This window comes from Megalobrama amblycephala, linkage group LG22 (genome assembly GCF_018812025.1).
Source record: "Megalobrama amblycephala isolate DHTTF-2021 linkage group LG22, ASM1881202v1, whole genome shotgun sequence".
In the NCBI taxonomy this organism is placed as follows: Eukaryota; Metazoa; Chordata; class Actinopteri; order Cypriniformes; family Xenocyprididae; genus Megalobrama; species Megalobrama amblycephala.
In genome coordinates this window covers 2,949,781-2,970,288 of record NC_063065.1, presented here as the reverse complement: position 1 = coordinate 2,970,288, position 20,508 = coordinate 2,949,781, and the positions used below count along the sequence as shown (strand labels likewise).

The 20,508-nt window shown below is 38.7% G+C and overlaps 1 pseudogene and 4 gene segments (V, D, J or C); 4 read left to right on the top strand and 1 right to left on the bottom strand.

Annotated features, from left to right (window-relative positions):
- The first annotated feature begins 917 nt into the window (after window positions 1-917).
- On the top strand, window positions 918-8,408 carry LOC125258568. The segment is given in 3 exon segments: window positions 918-987; window positions 7,814-7,977; window positions 8,089-8,408. Coding segments are annotated over 2 exon segments (369 nt in total).
- Window positions 6,466-6,989, bottom strand: LOC125258570 (annotated as a pseudogene).
- Window positions 8,409-11,378: 2,970 nt separating the features above from the next.
- Window positions 11,379-11,953, top strand: LOC125257858. The segment is given in 2 exon segments: window positions 11,379-11,427; window positions 11,517-11,953. Coding segments are annotated over 2 exon segments (384 nt in total).
- Window positions 11,954-15,978: 4,025 nt separating this feature from the next.
- LOC125257859 lies at window positions 15,979-16,820 on the top strand. The segment is given in 2 exon segments: window positions 15,979-16,114; window positions 16,226-16,820. Coding segments are annotated over 2 exon segments (384 nt in total).
- Window positions 16,821-20,070: 3,250 nt separating this feature from the next.
- Window positions 20,071-20,508, top strand: part of LOC125257852 — a 10,395-nt gene continuing 9,957 nt past the window's right edge. Inside the window, 1 exon segment of the V gene segment in view lies at window positions 20,071-20,119. Within this exon segment, the coding sequence occupies window positions 20,071-20,119 (49 nt within the window).

The window sequence follows — 20,508 nt, the reverse complement described above, 5'->3', positions numbered from 1 at the left end:
TCCCTCAATGACAGCAGCTCAACCAGGACAAACTGTGAACATCAACTGTAAAACCAGCTCAGATGTGCACACTTCTATAGTAACGGGTTGGTTCGGGGGTGCTACTTACTATTTCAGCTGGTACTTACAGAAACCTGGAGAAGCTCCTAAACTCCTGATTTATAAAGCAAACCTTCTCCAGTCAGGAACTCCATCTAGATTCAGTGGCAGTGGATCTAACAGTGATTTCACTCTGACCATCAGTGGAGTCCAGACTGAAGATGCTGGACATTATTACTGTCAGAGTTTCCATTGCAGAACAGATTCTGATAATAAATGTGTGGGTGATCGTACATTCACACAGTGATAAAGAGTCGTACAAAAACCTCCGTCAGTCAGAGTCACAGTGACTGAACTGATACTGCAGCTGCTCACACACTTTCACACACTACTGACACACAGAGGACAAACACAGGAACTACATGTCATATGTTGTTTTGTTTTTGTACATTAAACTACACTCCAGCAGAGAAAGAGACGAACGACACTCACACACACTGATATGAGACTCAACAGCAGCTCTTCTCAACATCAACATGATTGAGCTGAAAACACACACTAAATATTCATCTTTAAATGAAAACCTTGTTATTGCATGAAGGATGAAATTTTATAATCACATTTACAAAACACAAGTGATTTAAACTCCACTACTTCTATTAAACTGCTTTATAATGAAATCTTTAGCCAGATTTAGATGGTCATTCTCTATTGGATGACCTCTGACCTGTTCTACAGTATCATGATGATATCAAATCTGCAGCACAGGTATTAAATGCTCTCAGCATCAAAGTCTGAATGAAACTGATCATTAAAACAGTGTTTAGAGGGAGAAGATCCACCCAAAATAACATGAAGTAAATCAGGAGTGTCTGTTTCTGAAAATGATCAACAGAAATTTATTAGCAAAGATACTAAATGACAAAACAGTGTTTCTGCTGTCTTCAGGTAAATGATCTGGAGTGTGTTTGCATATTGATCAGATGCTTCAGTGCTCTGAGAGTGTTTATAGTGCTGTGAGTTTAACACTTCATCACTGACACACACAACAATCTTCATCAACATGACCTTCATCATCATCTGACGCTCTTATACTGCTTTATACTACAAGGTGAACAGTTTTTATCTAAAATAAATTATTTAAATTATATAATTTTAACATTATCTTAAAAATGTGTCAAATAATATATACTTTATGGACTGATAAATTACTTGTTTTTCAGGCTGTAGAGCTCAGATCACAGTGACTCAGACTGCGGTGAAAACTGTTAAACCAGGAGAAAATGTTGAGATGAGCTGTAAACTCAGTACTGCTACTACAGAATGCAGCGCAGCCTGTGTGTTCTGGTACTCACAGAAACCTGGAGAAGCTCCTAAACTCCTGATTTATCAAACAAGCAGCCTCCAGTCAGGAACTCCATCTAGATTCAGTGGCAGTGGATCTAACAGTGATTTCACTCTGACCATCAGTGGAGTCCAGACTGAAGATGCTGGACATTATTACTGTCAGAGTCGACACTGGATCAACAGTAAATATGTGTTCACACAGTGATAAAGAGTCGTACAAAAACCTCCGTCAGTCAGAGTCACAGTGACTGAACTGATACTGCAGCTGCTCACACACTTTCACACACTTTCACACACTACTGACACACAGAGGACAAACACAGGAACTACACATGTGCTCAAAACTTTAAGTAAAATCTACTCTAAGGCTGCGTTTACACTTGGCATTAATATGCGATCACCGTGATCCGATCAAGGAGATCAGATCATTAGCCAATTAGGACACGGTGCGTTTATATTTGATCACATTAAGTGGCCTCTGTATCTGGATAACTGTTTGGATTTCTGTTTCCCGCACAATATTTAAATTAGGCGCGTTTGAAAGGCAGACGCTTCAAATGGCTTCATGATTGAAAGGAGCGTGCAACATTTGTAATGTTTGTGTGTAACGGCAGAATCCGAACACTTTGAATTAAAGAAATAAAATTAAGAAATTAATTGCTTTCACTTTACTTTCTGATGCAATCTCCAGTCTTTGATCAAATTAATTTTTTTAAATGAAAAAAATACTTCCAGAGTTGAAAAATAACTGGGTTGATCATGTTAAACAAGTCACATCAAGTTAAGCGTGCAATATTGGAAATAAACTGAAATAATAAAAACATAGGCCTACGCGATCGCCTCGTTTAGATATTGTTGCACAATTAAAATGAAAACTGACACACAAGGTATCATGTAAGTCTAAATACACTGTTTTAAAGATAGACGTTTATTGTAAAGTTCAAAGAACTTTAATTTCTTGTCAAAACTGCGTCTGTCTATTATTTTCTGACAGCCACGTGGAGAGACATGGGCGGGGATTTAAATGACGTCGTCCTCTGAATGTAGATGCGATGACTGGATCACGTTTACATTACACTGAGATCCGACCACAATGCGTCCTCAACTACCTCCGAATCAGGACACGTTGATCAGATAACATTCTGATCACAAACGCGTTTACAATTGTCTTTTCAATGCGTATGTGGACAACATCCTGATACAGGTCGCATGTTAATGCCAAGTGTAAACGCAGCCTTATATGGCCAGATTCACTAAACAGGGCAAATTACAGTTAGAGCACAATTTGAAAAAAGTGCTGATGTGATTGGAAAGTTCTGCACTGAATCTACTGACGACGCTCAAATTAAAGAACACAGACGCAGCCATAATGACCAACACAATCAACCAAGAGCAGCGCAAATTATCGTTTAGTTTAAGACATGTTTTTTGGGGCAGTAAATAATGGCGCAAATACCAGTAAGTTGACTAGCATAAACCTTAGTAAATCATCTTGTGTGATTCATTTAAATATTCTCCTCCCATAAATGATGCGTCTGAAAGGGAAACTTCTACAAATGCATGTGCAATAAGGTCAGCCGCAAAAATGACTGTGCTCACGCTTTTCAGTGCTAATTTTCCTCTGCGTGTCTTTAGTAATTCCTGACAGTAGTGTTTTAACACCAAAAGAGGGTTTGTGCTTGAGCTAGCTGTTAGTAAATCTGACCCTTAGACTGCGATCTGATCTGTGACAGACGGGTTTGACTCAACTATCATCAGAGAAACTGAGAGAGTAAACTGATATCAGATCACACAAACAATCATGGTACCATACAGTAGGTTGTTTTGTTTTTGTACATCAAACTCTGCACTGGTCTGAACCTTCTCTGTGACCTCTGACCCCTCCAGTGTCCAGCTCACCTGCGCCCCCTGCATGTAAGGAAATATGTGTGTGTTTTGGTTCAATGTTGTGACCACGTTATCTGACATGACACAGTTCAGAAAGTCTCAGAGAAGGTCTGATGATGTTCTTTCTGCAGAATAAACTCCACCTGTATTCAACCCGTGATGTGTTTTATACACGTTTGTTTCTCACAGCTATAGAAAGTGTTTCTGGATTGATGTTTCTGAGCTGTAAAGGATCCCAAAGACAATTCAGGCTACATGCTAAACCTATTATGCTAGAGAGTGTACATTGTGCATTATGTGCATTAAAGCTATTTAAAAAGCCAAGTGTTTGTCTTATGTTGGCCATATACCCTGTTAAGTAAACTTTGCAGGGCTTGTACCCTTTGGCTCAAACAATGACTTTAGGCCAGAACTAAAGTACTGTTTGTGACTTTTACAGCCGTTACAGTTACACACACAAGAGCCCCACTGAATAATTCATCACTGTATTAACTGTCCTTGTTAATCTCTGTCCGATCCTGTTCATCAGTGTGTCTGTCTGTTCACACCGCCCTCTAGTGGCGCAGTGATGTAGTGCAAGATAACATGAATAAAACTGTTGAAGGGTTTCTGTCATCAGTACAGCTGTGATCACCTGCGGTCTCGTACCTGCAGCCGAATTACAGTCGAGCTGATGATGCTTAGATAATGATGATATAGATTTGAAACATATAATCGTATCACAATTTAAATTGGTCATAAATTGTATGCTACATTTAGAGCCTCATTTAAATACAGAATGAGTTCATTTGCATATTGATCAGATGCTTCAGTGCTCTGAGAGTGTTTATAGTGCTGTGAGTTTAACACTTCATCACTGACACACACAACAATCTTCATCAACATGACCTTCATCATCATCTTCATCTGGACTCTCACAGCGTTTGCTCAAGGTTTGTGGAGCACAAGTTTGATATCAATTCATTTCTTCAAGTATATTGTCAAAGTTTTGAGTTGATTTTCTTCTTGTTGTGTGTTTCAGAGTGTAGAGGACAGATCACCGTCACTCAGAGTCCCTCAATGACAGCAGCTCAACCAGGACAAACTGTGAACATCAACTGTAGAACCAGCAGTGATGTGTATTAGTTATAGTTCTTATGGGGACATTATTTAGCCTGGTACTTACAGAAACCTGGAGAAGCTCCTAAACTCCTTGATTTATTATAGCAAACACCCTCCAGTCAGGAACTCCATCTAGATTCAGTGGCAGTGGATCTAACAGTGATTTCACTCTGACCATCAGTGGAGTCCAGACTGAAGATGCTGGACATTATTACTGTCAGAGTTATCCATTGCAGAACAAGTGGTCTTTATTGTGCGTTGTGCAAAGACTATGTGTTCACACAGTGATAAAGAGTCGTACAAAAACCTCCGTCAGTCAGAGTCACAGTGACTGAACTGATACTGCAGCTGCTCAAAGGAGGATCTGAAACAACATTGTCACACAAACATCTGAAATAAAATCATCTAAATTAATCAGTTTTTTCAGATAATAAATTATTGAGGTCAGAATTCAAAGCATTAGCTGAGACAAACAACTAGACAAAGTCCATCAGTGTCATGTACTGTTAATTTTCCTCATATTCATAACCCTCTTTAGACTAAAAATGTTGTGGAAAAAGTATATCTGCACTTGAGATTTTGTGCTCTTATAGATCAGTGACATGATTGAGATCTACATGTGAGTCGTCCACCATATTGGATCAGTCAGATCTGGTCCGTGAACACTGGAGAGCAAAATTTAGTGAACTCCTGACTGCATCTGCAACCTCTGTAATAAAGTTTCATGAGAACTAGTTAAATAGTAAAATCACTGTGGGGCATCGATTATAAAACACAAAGTTATTAGTTGCTTTTATTTGAGATATGGATCAACATGTGGATCAAGTGTCAGGTTATTATACAAAAGAACAACAATACTGACATAAATCACAAGTATAAAAACATCAGGAACACTCATAAATAGTTGCAGAAAACAATCAAATCAGACTTCCACTTGTTCCTCTACACAGTCCAGACCTAACTCTCATTCTAGTGATTTCCAGTCCACGAGCTCCAAGAGGAAGATGTGTGGCAAATTTAAGGAATAATCAGTATCGCCCTCCGTCATTCCCTTCATAACCTCATTCACATATGTCATATATGAGTCTGCTACAGTGATTTGTGATTTTACTAGAAACACACAAACCAGCACATCCTCACCTCTGAATTTTCCTCTGTCCGTCTGGAGTTTAGTTGGTTTATGTGCATTGTGATATTTTTGATGAAAGTCATTGATTTGTAAGTGTGAGTGATGAACAGCGTCAATATGAGGCTGCAGCAGATGAGAAGATTTGAAGTCAATAACATCATTTTAGAGCTTCAGACGACTGAGAATATCGAGCACAGGTGAGATTATCAGAAATCATGCATCCAAAAATTAATAAATTATTAATAATAATATTAATATAATATTAAATTAATTAATATAAATGCATTATTTATGGACTAAACTACACATGAAGGGTTTTATTTAACATCCTAGACCATTTTAAACATTTGTCTATTTAACCCCAAATTTATCTGTGACACCAGAAACATATCATCTAGATCATCTGTGAATCAATCAATTATTAATCAACTGATTTGTTCAAAACACTGAATCATTCAGGAAAGAAACAAGCATATTTGATGGCTCTGTCCCAATGAAGAGGCTGCATGTTCGTTCTGAAGATCAACCAATGAAATGATCCTTCACAGCCGCACTGAAATGTTATTGGTTCACGCTATAGTCAGTCTCTGAAGGCAGGAAATCAACTCCTTTTTCCCCTTATTAATTTAATTATTGCTACAATCCTCTTGACATCATATAATTTTATTTCATATATATATGGCTCAGAATATCAAGTCAAGTTAAACTCATTTGCATCACATTTGTGATTGTGTTCCTCTGAGAATTGAGCAGATCTCGTTTCATCATGTATCTGCAGGTGTTTTCATGCTCCATTGAATAATCAACACTTTTCACCATCCGTGAAGTTTATTTATAAAATATGAGCTAAAGCCCTGATCCAATGAAAGACCCGAAACAAAAATGACACAAAAAAGGACATAATGTTACAATTATGTTTTATTGACTGAATTGTAATAAAGTCAAGACTGAAAAAGCACACATATAGTCATCAGATCTACTCTGAACACTGCTGTCTCCTCACAGTGTCTCCAGTGGACGCAGACTGGCCGCTCCGTGTGGCCTCACAGCTCACCGAGACGCTCTTCATCCACTCCTCCTCAGAGAGAGTCAGGCTGCTGCTCCAGCTGTACAGACCGTCCTTCTCCAGGAGCCCAGCGCTGCTCTCCTGAGACCTGCTGCTCCCGTCCACCTTCAGCTCAGGCTCCAGTCTGACGGGAAGCCCTTGTTGGCCACACACACCAGTGTCGCTGTGTTCAGAGAGGAGATCTCTGCGCTGGAGGGCGGCAGGACGCTCACTTTAGGAGGAGTGACGCCTGAGAGAAGCACAGAGAAATCAGTTACCAGTGGCTTTCCATTGGGATTCAAGAGAAAACTAGGAGAAATTCTCTAACAGTGAGAGAAACAACATGAAGAAAACAGTCAAAGAAAATCCCATCATTATTCCTTCAACACATTAATGCTCACAAACTCCTACACATGAAAAGAGAAAATGTTCAGAATTCATTTCACATTCTGGTAAATATGCTGATTAATTATTAAAGCTGCAGTCTGTAAGTTTGCCTCTTTGTCTCCATCTCTGTTTGAAACCTGCAATTGCAGTTATTTGTGGAATGATCTTCCTCACATGGGTTGTGCGTCGGCACGGCTCCTCAGCGCGGACGAATCTAATGTTTTGAGGTGTTTGTGTGGCTGTCAGTCACCGCACCAGTGTGGATCTTCACTTACTTCACAATTACTGATTCACGTCTTGGAAGTTTGTTCAAAATAAGAAGTTTCACCGGAAAATGTCATTTGAACAAGTACGTAACGTCTCCCACTTTTGTTCTGAACGACTGAAAAAAAAAGTTTTATAATAAACCTCGTTACCAATGGCAGGGCTCTACAGTGTGACCATTTCAGTCAAAATTACTGCGTGCGACTGTGAAAAAGTGTTTAGAAGCTCCAGTGCGACTGACCCGATCAGACCCGGTTCTACAGGGGTTCTAGAGGGTACAAAACAGGCCAAACAGATTTTGCAAATGTGATGCGTCAGTGTGTATTTGTGTTTCAGTCTGGAGAGTGTGGAGAGAGAAGGTGTTGTTGCAGCGCTGAGCAATGTAGCCAATCACTGATGATTTCTTCAATACAGTGGCCAATCAGAGGCATTTAAGTTACACCGTTCAAAATGCTGGGGTTTTGAATACAAATTTATAAATTCGATTTTTTTTTCTATTGTTTTAACAAGTTGGAAAAAGAAAATTTTGCCTGAGAAAAAAAACAACTTTTCAGGTCATTGTGCATCAGTTTTACAAACAAGAATATACACTTTTTTTGAGTATCTGTCTTCAGGTAAATGATCTGGAGTGTGTTTGCATATTGATCAGATGCTTCAGTGCTCTGAGAGTGTTTATAGTGCTGTGAGTTTAACACTTCATCACTGACACACACAACAATCTTCATCAACATGACCTTCATCATCATCTGGACGCTCTTATACTGCTTTATACTACAAGGTGAACAGTATTTATCCAGAATAAACCATTTAAATTATATAATTTTAACATATCTTAAAAATACGTCAAATAATATATACTTTATGGACTAATAAATGATTTGTTTTTCAGGCTGTAGAGCTCAGATCACAGTGACTCAGACTCCTGCAGTGAAAACTGTTAAACCAGGAGAAACTGTTACGATGAGCTGTAAATTCAGTACCGCTCCAGCCTGCAGCCCACCATGTGTTGCTTGGTACTTACAGAAACCTGGAGAAGCTCCTAAACTCCTGATTTATTTGACCAAAAGCCTCCAGTCAGGAACTCCATCTAGATTCAGTGGCAGTGGATCTAACAGTGATTTCACTCTGACCATCAGTGGAGTCCAGACTGAAGATGCTGGACATTATTACTGTCAGAGTTATCACAGTGACTATGTGTTCACACAGTGATAAAGAGTCGTACAAAAACCTCCGTCAGTCAGAGTCACAGTGACTGAACTGATACTGCAGCTGCTCACACACTTTCACACACTTTCACACACACTCAACAGCAGAAGGTTTTCAAACACACAGATCTAAAATCTTCTACAAATGTTTCTTTCTCAAAAACTTTCATCAAGTCAAGTCAGCAGACCAAACACATCTGAAAAGACAAAATGGACCTGATGGACTCATAGATTAGTTTCTGGTTTATACTTCATAGTATTCAGTAGGTTCTCCTCATATTTTGATCAATGAATTTCCATGACTTTTCTGGTCTTCTGTCATCATAAAAATCATATTTTCACTCATTCATTCACATAAAGCAAATTCTAACCAATGAAATATTTAGAGCTCAGCCTTTGGCTTTGTTTTACATTTACAAACTTCTATCTTCTGTTCCTGATGGATGGTTTTTGCTGCCCCCTGTTGGTCATTGGTCTCATGTGCACCACGTATTCACAACACACATGCTCAAACAAGAATGAAGACATTTTTTCAAATTTCAGAAATGAAAATCATACAGGTTTTAAACATGCATATGAGGGAGGGTAACATATTTTTAGGTTAAAGCTGCAGTCCGTAACTTTTTTGGTTAAAACGATCCAAAATCAATTTATTAGCAAGTACATAACTAGCCAGTGTTCAAAACTATCTAATTATCTTGTCTCGATGCACAACGGTAAGCTTGTAATAATGTTTTATAATAAGAGCGACCTGGTGGATTTCCGTTGGAAATTTGAGCATGCAGCAGTTCGTCTGTGCGTCATTATGTCATGTCCGTAAACAGAAAGGAGGAGTCCAGGCTAGTCGGTTTTATCATGTGAGGATGCTGCTGGTAGCAGATCATTTATAGCCTGTTCTCACAGCAGCTGAAATAATTAAACTTATCATTTTGATGGCGGATTGTAATCCAGAAATATCCAAATGACAGTCATCAGTGACAACTGGAGATTCACCCGTAGTCAAAAAGCAAAAGACTTTGGACTGTGGAGTGGCTACAGAAATTGAAATCATATTCACTCAATGCTGATGTTATTAACATTAACAATTTGAGAACAAAGTATAACAGTAATAATAATTTGCACGGTTTGGCGTGATCCGAGCTAAACGATTGTTAGATTTAATCATCATTGGCAGCGCGATTTATTGTAGGCCTGATGCTTTTTTCCTCAGTTGGTCAGAACAAAAGTGGCAGAAATGTTACTTACTTGTTCAGATGATATTTTCCAGTGAAAATTCTTATATTGGTCATACTTTCAAGACGTAGAATCTGTGATTCTGAAGTACAGTATCCACACCGGTGTAGTGATTGACAGCAAACATTAGATTCATCCGCTGAGGAGCTGTGCCGATGCACAACGCACGTAACGATAATTATTCCACATATGACTGCAATCGCAGGCTTCAAACAGAAGATGGCGACAAAGAGGAAAAATGGCGGACTGCAGCTTTAAATATCCCTTCAAGACTCTGAAAAGAACCTGTTCTCTGTTTGAAATCACCCTATATTGCCTACATTACTCCACCCAAATGTGCCACACAAGTCCTGAAAAGTGAATCCAAAGCGTCTCGATCGCCCCCAGGTGGCTGGATGCAGTATAGATCATAAACCCCGCCTTCTCCATGTAATCAAATGAGACGTGAGACAAACTAAAGAATTAAATTACACTTCAAATACATTTTTTTCCAAAGATGGTTTCTGTCATTTTATATAGACATAATGGGTTGTTCTGCAGTAAAGAAGGAGAAAACAGTATAAACAAAAACAGTGAAAATACTGCAGAGCTCAAAACAGAAGCAGCCATCTTGATGCACGATCACCTCCACATTTTGTCTCAGCCAGTTCAGTAACATCTGACACAGCGCTGGAAGCTGTTTTCATTAGTGGTTAATTGTAGATACAACACAGAAGAATATGATATTTTACACTCGCTGTTTAAAGGGGTTCATGACATTAGAAATTATTCTTGGTCTTTTGGCATATAAGAGTCTTTGTATCATTATTACATGCCTGCAAGTTCCATAATCAAAACGTCCTCGTCGTCAATAAAAAAATAATTTATATAATCAAGCTGTAAAAAAGCTTCATTTGGAACAGAGGTGCGTATGACGTCACATGGGCACAATCATTTGCATATGACTGCCTCTGGAGCAAGACAACGCCTACTTTTACATCATCGCATCATTGGCCCCGCCCACTGGTGTTCAGTCGAATGAGCAGCGAGTGGAATCTAAAGTAGGCCGAGATGTTTATGATAAGATTGATAATAACAAGATTGAGATGTCACACACAGATGTTGTGCTGTTCCTGTCTGTGGAAAAACATCATCTTTACATAAGCTGCCGAAGGATCCTGATGTCAGAGAAAAATGGATTCAGTTTATTTTAATGAATGTCCTAGAGTCACATCAGCGCTGACTTGTTTGTATTGTACATTTTACCAGCGACTGTTGTGATTGATGGTAAAAATCAGCCTAAAAAGGACCAAACCAGTTCCTCAACACCACAACAAAGAGACTTCCATGTGGGATCAAAGAAATCTCATGGAAAATACTGATAAACTAAGAGGCGTTAAGTGTGTTGACGTCCACACAAGAGAAAATACATCATTCACCTCTCTGTGTTTAAACTCACTGAGAAATCAAAATGGACAATTCATGTTTTTATGGAATGTTGCAGTATTTATTATAAATGATTTATCAATGTACATCATTATTTGTTAATATTCAGCTAAATTTTTAAAGTTCACACTTATATTTGATGTTGTGATTGACAGGATGAGATGAACGAGCTCCTCCTGAACCTTCATTTAGAGCCTCATTTAAATACAGAATGAGTTCATTTGCATATTGATCAGATGCTTCAGTGCTCTGAGAGTGTTTATAGTGCTGTGAGTTTAACACTTCATCACTGACACACACAACAATCTTCATCAACATGACCTTCATCATCATCTTCATCTGGACTCTCACAGCGTTTGCTCAAGGTTTGTGGAGCACAAGTTTGAGATCAATTCATTTCTTCAAGTATATTGTCAAAGTTTTGAGTTGATTTTCTTCTTGTTGTGTGTTTCAGAGTGTAGAGGACAGATCACCGTCACTCAGAGTCCCTCAATGACAGCAGCTCAACCAGGACAAACTGTGAACATCAACTGTAAAACCAGCACAGATGTGTACAAGACTAGTTATGGGGAGCGTTTGGCCTGGTACTTACAGAAACCTGGAGAAGCTCCTAAACTCCTGATTTATTATGCAAGCACCCTCCAGTCAGGAACTCCATCTAGATTCAGTGGCAGTGGATCTAACAGTGATTTCTCTCTTACCATCAGTGGAGTCCAGACTGAAGATGCTGGACATTATTACTGTCAGAGTTTCCACTATCCAAACAGTCAACATGTGTTCACACAGTGATAAAGAGTCGTACAAAAACCTCCGTCAGTCAGAGTCACAGTGACTGAACTGATACTGCAGCTGCTCAAAGGAGGATCTGAAACAACATCGTCACACAAACATCTGAAATAAAATCATCTATATTAATCTGCCACTCTTAATAATTATAGAGGTCAGAAAGAGATTTTGTGCTCTTATAGATCAGTCACACGATTGAGATCTGAGTGATTTCAGTTGCCGCATTTTATTAAAGGTCCCGTTTTTCGTGGTTTTTTGAAGCTTTGATTGTGTTTATAGTGTGCAATATAACGTGTTCATGTTTCGCGTGTAAAAAAACACAGTATTTTTCACATAATTTACTTATCTGTATACCGCTGTTTCCACTGTCATAAAAACGGGCTGATGACTTCCTTGTTCTATGAAGTCCCTCCTTCAGAAATACGTAACGAGTTCTGATTGTGCCAGCGGTTCCTGTGTTGTGATTCGACAGCAGTTTAGCGCATCTTGACCGGAAAGGTCACGCCTCTTACCATAACGTGGAGATGCATGCGCTCAGTGTTATTGTAAACATGTCTTTAATTTTACCCTATCAATTTGAGCCGGAATCAGACCCGGTGATTGGACTGCGGGATGAAAATAACAGCATTTCGACGACATGGCGACAAACACACTCTACAAACGCAACTCTTGTGTATTCCTGTGGGTGGAGGTTAGTCAAAAAACTGTTTTAGTGACGTCATTAAAGAAGGAAGTAGAGGGATGTAGTCCAAACTGGCCATTCGATGTAGGCGACTTCTGTTAAATAAAATATCTCGCTTGGCATTGAACTTTGAGCTTTAACATTTTACAGATTTTATTTATACTCTAACAACAACATTACACACTAACTAAAGTTTGAAACATGGGATCACGAAGAACGGGACCTTTAATAAAAGATGTTAATGTTCATAATTCTCCATAATTCTCCATTTGATTTGAGTATCTCATTTGTACTGAACATGTCGTTTGTACTGCAGACAGTAAGAGTTTTATATTAGCCTGCTATTTCAAATATGAATGGATAGTTCATCCAAAAATGAAAATGACCCCATGATTTACTCACCCTCAAGCAATCCTAGGTAGGTACATTCTTCTTTTAGACAAATACAATCGGAGTTATATGAAATAATGTCAAGGCTAATTCATGCTTTATAATGGGAGTAGATGGTGGGTCAAATTCTAAAGACAGAAAAAATGCAGCCATCCATTATAAAAGAAGTCCACACTTAATATTAATAAAGCCCTTCTGAAGTGAAGCGATGCATTTGTGTAAGAAAAATATCCATATTTAAAAACTTTATAAACTGTAATCTCTAGCTTCCGCTAACTGTCATACACACATTCATGAGAGAGTGGCGTCCCAGCTTATGATGAAGGACAGAGGGAGCCACAGGACAACAAATCCTTTCAGATCTCTTTATGAAAGTCTGTGTAAATGGTTCAATAGATTGACTTGTAGTACAAAAAATGCATATAGGCCTAAATTCATTATAGTTTCATAAAGTTTAATAAAGCCCAATATAATTAGTTTGCAAAAAAAAAAAAAAACTGTAATCTCCAAAATATTTACAGATCATTATTTTTATATTAATATTCATTTTATACTATACTATTGAAAACATATTTGTTGTTGTCAGACGTGACTGAATGTATTGACGTTCAATTGAAGGAAAGAGACAATATTATCTGTCTATTTTAATATAGTACATAGAATAATACTTCCATAAAGAGATATTAAAGACTCATATTTTATTTGGAAAGACACATGGCCATTGCTGTACCGTCTACTACACGATTCAAAGTGTTTCTGGATTGAAGTTTCTGAGCTGTAAAAGATCCCAATAACAATTCAAGCTACAAGTTAATCCTATTATGCTAGAGGATGTTCATGTGCATTAAAGCTGTCTAAAGACCAAGAGTTTGTCTTACATTGGCCATATAACCTGTTACGGCCAGGACTACAGTACCTGTTTGTCACTTTGGGTGGCGCAATTGCATACAGTGCTATAATATATAACAGGGGTCCTCAAATCCAGACCTCGAGATCCACATTCCTGCAGAGTTTAGCTCCAACCCTAACAGTTAATGATACAATTAAAGGATTAATTAAGGGATGATTAAGCTTTAATGATGAACACCTGCTGTTAACAAGCAGAATCACTGAAGAAAAGAGAAACACAAGAACTACGACTGACTTCAGCCACAGCCTTAGATGAAATCAACTGAAGATAAAAGACATTAAATCTCTGAAGATCTGATTAAACATCTCCACAAACACCATTACCAACTTCACTTATTACTAACCAGGGGTGAGTTTCCCGAAAGCATCGTTGGTAAACCATGGTCGTAAGTCCCATTGAACTCTATTGGTAACGACGGAACTTGCGACCATAGTTCGCTTTGGGAAACGCACCCCAGACTGACTTTATCTCTGTCACACGTCTACAGAGGATCTTATTGAGAATTAATTAGAGGTTTAGATGTTGGTGATTTATTGAAAATGTTTAGTCAGTTGTAGTTCTTGTGTTTCTCTTTTCTTCAGTGATTCCGCTTGTTAACAGCAGGTGTTCATCATTAAAGCTTAATCATCCCTTAATTAAGGCCCCGGTATACAAACGAAATTGAAGAACGAACTGATGTGACATCATTTCGAACAAAATCAGGCCAAAACGAAGTTCGTTTAGTGTTCTTTTTGGAAGTTTGAAACGGAAAAGTTCGCTCCAGCTGCAAAACACCTTCGTACTACTATTGGTTGGTGACGATAACATAACAGGAGGTGTGCGCCGAGGCTCCGCCTTCACTCGCGTGGGACGCGTCTTTGACTCATTTTGTGTGTTAGAGTTCGTCGAGGTAAGATCTCTGCGGGTGAAAATATGAACACACTGGCTAGCCGCTTTATAGTTCGAAATGAAGTTGTGCTTGTAAAAAAATGTTAAATAAAGTGCTATATGAAGACGTGACGTGACTGGAGTGCTACTTTGCAGAGTTCGTGCTAACATGCTAATGTTATTATGATCGGACACTTTTCTTATGCTTTCTATAATAAATGCTTGCTGTTTGCTCATTTTTGTTGTGTTTATTTTGTTACTGAGAAGAAAGTGCACGGCACATATTTACATATTCATCTAAACGTCGCTCTCAGCAGTGTGGGCGGCGTCACATGTTCACATATCGCTGGTCACGCATTTCAAACTTCGTTTTACTCCTAAACGAAGAACAAAAACAAACTTCGTTTGAAGTATATCGGGGCCTTTAATCACTTAATTATATCATTAACTGTCAGGGTTGGAGTTAAACACTGCAGGAATGTGGATCTCGAGGTCTGGATTTGAGGGAAGGGGATATATAGTGTTAAACCGTTTAAAGCGGAACTCAGTAAGATTTGCGAAGCTCCCCCTACAGGTTCCTTCAGTGAATCACACTGTCGTAAATACTCCAAGCGCAGCTCTGGACTACAACGACTACAACGCTCACCAACGCAGTAGTTTTGCAAAAACAGTACAAGAAATCTCGATGGAGGTGGGTAATTTTCGAAATTGTCTTATAAAGTGAGGTCGCTATGTGTATATTGAATTACCGTAAAGCATTTTGTCACTCTCGCGTGAACGTGAACATGAGGCGAGATTGTTTTGGGTCGGCGCAGCTCAACTTGCAAGTGCTGTTTTCTGGCGTAGACGTGCCAGAGGGGGTTAGTGCATGCCTCAAACACACCACTACAAGTCATTTAACCATCGTAAGGACTTAGAAAACTATTTATGAAGGTAAAAAAGTCAAGGTCTAATTAGGCATACTAGAAACTTCCTGGCAGAAGTGTTGAGGCAAGTTAGAACTAAACTATGCAGGACAGTGGCCCTCCAGGACCAAGTTTGGAGACCACCGCTTTTGCTTAGATGATGATAAGTTTCATCTACATTTCATTTTCACAGTGTTTTTTCACATGTGGTTTGAATTGTTCTAAATTTTATGCTACATTTTTAAAGTTCACACTTATTGGTATATCATGATTACATGATACATATTTGATGTGATTGACAGGATGAGATGAACGAGCTCCTCCTGAACCTTCATTTAGAGCCTCATTTAAATACAGAATGAGTTCATTTGCATATTGATCAGATGCTTCAGTGCTCTGAGAGTGTTTATAGTGCTGTGAGTTTAACACTTCATCACTGACACACACAACAATCTTCATCAACATGACCTTCATCATCATCTGGACGCTCTTATACTGCTTTATACTACAAGGTGAACACTATAAATTTAAAATAAATCATTTAAGCTGTATAGCCTAATTTAATACATCTTAAAAATGTCAAATAATTTATTTTTTGGACTCATAAATTGTTTGTTTTTCAGGCTGTAGAGCTCAGATCACAGTGACTCAGACTCCTGCAGTGAAAACTGTCACACCAAGAGAAAATGTTGAGATGAGCTGTAAACTCAGTAGTAGTGCTGATACCTGCAGCTCAGCATACTGTGTGTCCTGGTACTTACAGAAACCTGGAGAAGCTCCTAAACTCCTGGTTTATTATACAAACAGCCTCCAGTCAGGAACTCCATCTAGATTCAGTGGCAGTGGATCTAACAGTGATTTCACTCTGACCATCAGTGGAGTCCAGACTGAAGATGCTGGACATTATTACTGTCTGAGTTATCACTACATCAACAGTAAAGATGTGTTCACACAGTGATAAAGAGTCGTACAAAAACCTCCGTCAGTCAGAGTCACAGTGACTGAACTGATACTGCAGCTGCTCACACACTTTCACACACTTTCACACACACTCAACAGCAGAAGGTTTTCAAACACACAGATCTAAAATCTACAAATGTTTCTTTCTCATAAACTTTCATCAAGTCAAGTCAGCAGACCAAACACATCTGAAACCAGACAAAATGGACCTGATGGACTCATAGATTTCTGGTTTATACTTCATAGTATTCAGTAGGTTCTCCTCATATTTTGGTCAATGAATTTCCATGACTTTTCCAGTCATCTGTCATCATAAAAATCATATTTTCACTCATTCATTCACATAAAGCAAATTCTAACCAATAAAATATTTAGAGCTTTGGCTTTGTTTTACATTTTACAAACTTTATCTTCTCTGTTCCTGATGGATAGTTTTTGCTGCCCCCTGTTGGTCATTGGTCTCATGTGCACCACATATTCACAACACATGCTCAAACAAGAATGAAGACATTTTTTCAAAATTATGCAGTAGAAATGAAAATCATACAGGTTTTAAACATGCATATGAGGGAGAGTAACATATTTTTAGGTTAAAGCTGCAGTCCGTAACTTTTTGGGTTAAAATGATCCAAAATCAATTTATTAGCAAGTACATAACCAGCCAGTGTTCAAAACTATCTCATTATCTGAGCTTGATTCACAACGGTAAGCTTGTAATAATGTTTTATAATAAGAGTGACCTGGTTGTCTGGCTGTCACCAGATCAAGCTCAATTTAAAATTGAACATTGGTCTGGGGAGTTTGCTATGTGTTTCCTACTGCACAAGAGGTGTGATCAACGAGCATTAGTCACGCAATTGGATAGTCTTTCAACCAATCAGATCAACGATCCGGGTGACGTACTTTTGCAGAGCGATGCGAAAACTCCAGACAGGTTTAGTTTGTATTGGTTTGTAGCATTGATCAGCGGTTTGCAGAAGCAGCAATGGCATCGAGCGACTTTTGCAGGTTGTGCAAAAAAACATGAAAGTGAGTGGCATTTACACCCAGTCGAGCGATTTGTTTGCTAAACTAAAGAAGTCATTTAGCATCGATGAGAGTTTAAAAGGAATTGGATTGACGGTCGTGCGAGAGACGTCATCGTGTTAAACCCGCCCAGAGCCACAGAAAGAGCTCTGTACCCACCAATAGCGAGCAAGGTGAATAAGCCAGTCTGTGATTGGTTCCCGCAAAAGTGTAACAGATGCAGCAGAAATGAATGTACGGGTTTCCAGACTGAGTTGCCGGGCGAAATCAAATCACTGGCAGATCAGGCTGGGTTTACCCAGTCTAGTGACCTGGTGGATTTCCGTTGGAAATTTGAGCATGCAGCAGTTCGTCTGTGCGTCATTACGTCACGTCCGTAAACAGAAAGGAGGAGTCCAGGCTAGTCGGTTTTATCATGTGAGGATGCTGCTGGTAGCAGATCATTTATAGCCTGTTCTCACAGCAGCTGAAATAATTAAACTTATCATTTTGATGGCGGATTGTAATCCAGAAAGATCCAAATGACAGTCATCAGTGACAACTGGAGATTCACCTGTAGTCAAAAAGCAAAAGACTTTGGACTGTGGAGTGGCTACAGAAATTGAAATCATATTCAGTCAATGCTGATGTTATTAACATTAACAATTTGAGAACAAAGTATAACAGTAATAATAATTTGCACGGTTTGGCGTGATCCGAGCTAAGCGATTGTTAGATTTAATAACCATTGGCAGTGTGATTTATTGTAGGCCTAATGCTTTTTTCCTCAGTTGTTCAGAACAAAAGTGGCAGAAATGTTACTTGTTCAGATGATATTTTCCAGTGAAAATTCTTATATTGGTCATACTTTCAAGACGTAGAATCTGTGATCCTGAAGTACAGTATCCACACCGGTGTAGTGATTGACAGCAAGCATTAGATTCATCCACTGAGGAGCTGTGCCGATGCACATCGCACGTAACAATAACTATTCCACATTTGACTGCAATCGCAGGCTTCAAACAGAAGATGGCGACAGCGAGGAAAAATGGCAGACTGCAGCTTTAAATATTCCCTCAAGACTCTGAGAAGAACCTGTTCTCTGTTTGAAATCGCCCTATATTGCCTACATTACTCCACCCAAATGTGCCACACAAGTCCTGAAAGCGTCTCGATCGCCCCCAGGTGGCTGGATGCAGTATAGATCATAAACCCCGCCCTCTCCATGTAATCAAATGAGATGTGAGACAAACTAAACAATAAAATTACACTTCAAATACATTTTTTCCAAAGATGGTTTCTGTCATTTTATATAGACATAATGGGTTGTTCTGCAGTAAAGGAGGAAAAAACAGGACAAACAAAAACAGTGAAAATACTGCAGAGCTCAAAACAGAAGCAGCCATCTTGATGTACCAACTCTCTGCAGGATCACTTCTGCATTTTGTCTCAGTAACATCTGGCACAGCACTGCAAACCGTTTTCACTAGTGGTTAATTGTGGATACATCACAGAAGAATATGATATTTTACACTTGCTGTTTAAAGGGTTCATGACATGAGAAATTATTCTTGGTCTTTTGGCATATAAGAGGTCTTTGTATCATTATTACATCCTGCAAGTTCCATAATCAAAACGTCCTCGTCGTCAATAAAAAAATCATTTCTATAATCAAGCTGTAAAAAAGCTTTGTTTGTAACAGAGGTGGCGTGTGACGTCACATGGGCACAATCATTTGCATACGACTTTTACATTATCGCAACATTGGCCCCGCCCACTGGTGTTCAGTCGATCAGCAGCGAGTGGATCTAAAGTAGGCCGAGATGTTTATGATAAGATTGTGATAATAACAAGATTGAGATGTCACACAGATGTTGTGCTGTTCCTGTCTGTGGAAAAACATCATCTTTCATCAAGTTTCCAAAGGATCCTGATGTCAGAGAAAAATGAATTCAGTTTATTTTAACGAACGTCCTACAGTCACATTAGCACATTAAATATTTTTATTTAATTATTAGTGATTGATGGTAAAAATCAGCCTAAGAAGGACCAAACCAGTTCCTCAACACCAAAACAAAGAGACTTCCATGTGGGATCAAAGAAATCTCATGGAAAATACTGATAAACTAAGAGGCGTTAAGTGTGTTGACGTCCACACAAGAGAAAATACATCATTCACCTCTCTGTGTTTAAAGTCACTGAGAAATCAAAATGGACAATTATTGTTTTTTATGGAATGTTGCAGTATTTATTATACATGATTTATCAATGCACATCATTAATTTTTAATATTCAGCTAAGTTTTTAAATTTCACACTTATATTTGATGTTGTGATTGACAGGATGAGATGAACGAGCTCCTCCTGAACCTTCATTTAGAGCCTCATTTAAATACAGAATGAGTTCATTTGCATATTGATCAGATGCTTCAGTGCTCTGAGAGTGTTTATAGTGCTGTGAGTTTAACACTTCATCACTGACACACACAACAATCTTCATCAACATGACCTTCATCATCATCTTCATCTGGACTCTCACAGCGTTTGCTCAAGGTTTGTGGAGCACAAGTTTGATATCAATTCATTTCTTCAAGTATATTGTCAAAGTTTTGAGTTGATTTTCTTCTTGTTGTGTGTTTCAGAGTGTAGAGGACAGATCACCGTCACTCAGAGTCCCTCAATGACAGCAGCTCAACCAGGACAAACTGTGAACATCAACTGTAAAACCAGCACAGATGTGTACAGAAGGACTGATGGGAATCAGTGTTTAGCCTGGTACTTACAGAAACCTGGAGAAGCTCCTAAACTCCTGATTTATTATACAAACACCCTCCAGTCAGGAACTCCATCTAGATTCAGTGGCAGTGGATCTAACAGTGATTTCACTCTGACCATCAGTGGAGTCCAGACTGAAGATGCTGGACATTATTACTGTCAGAGTT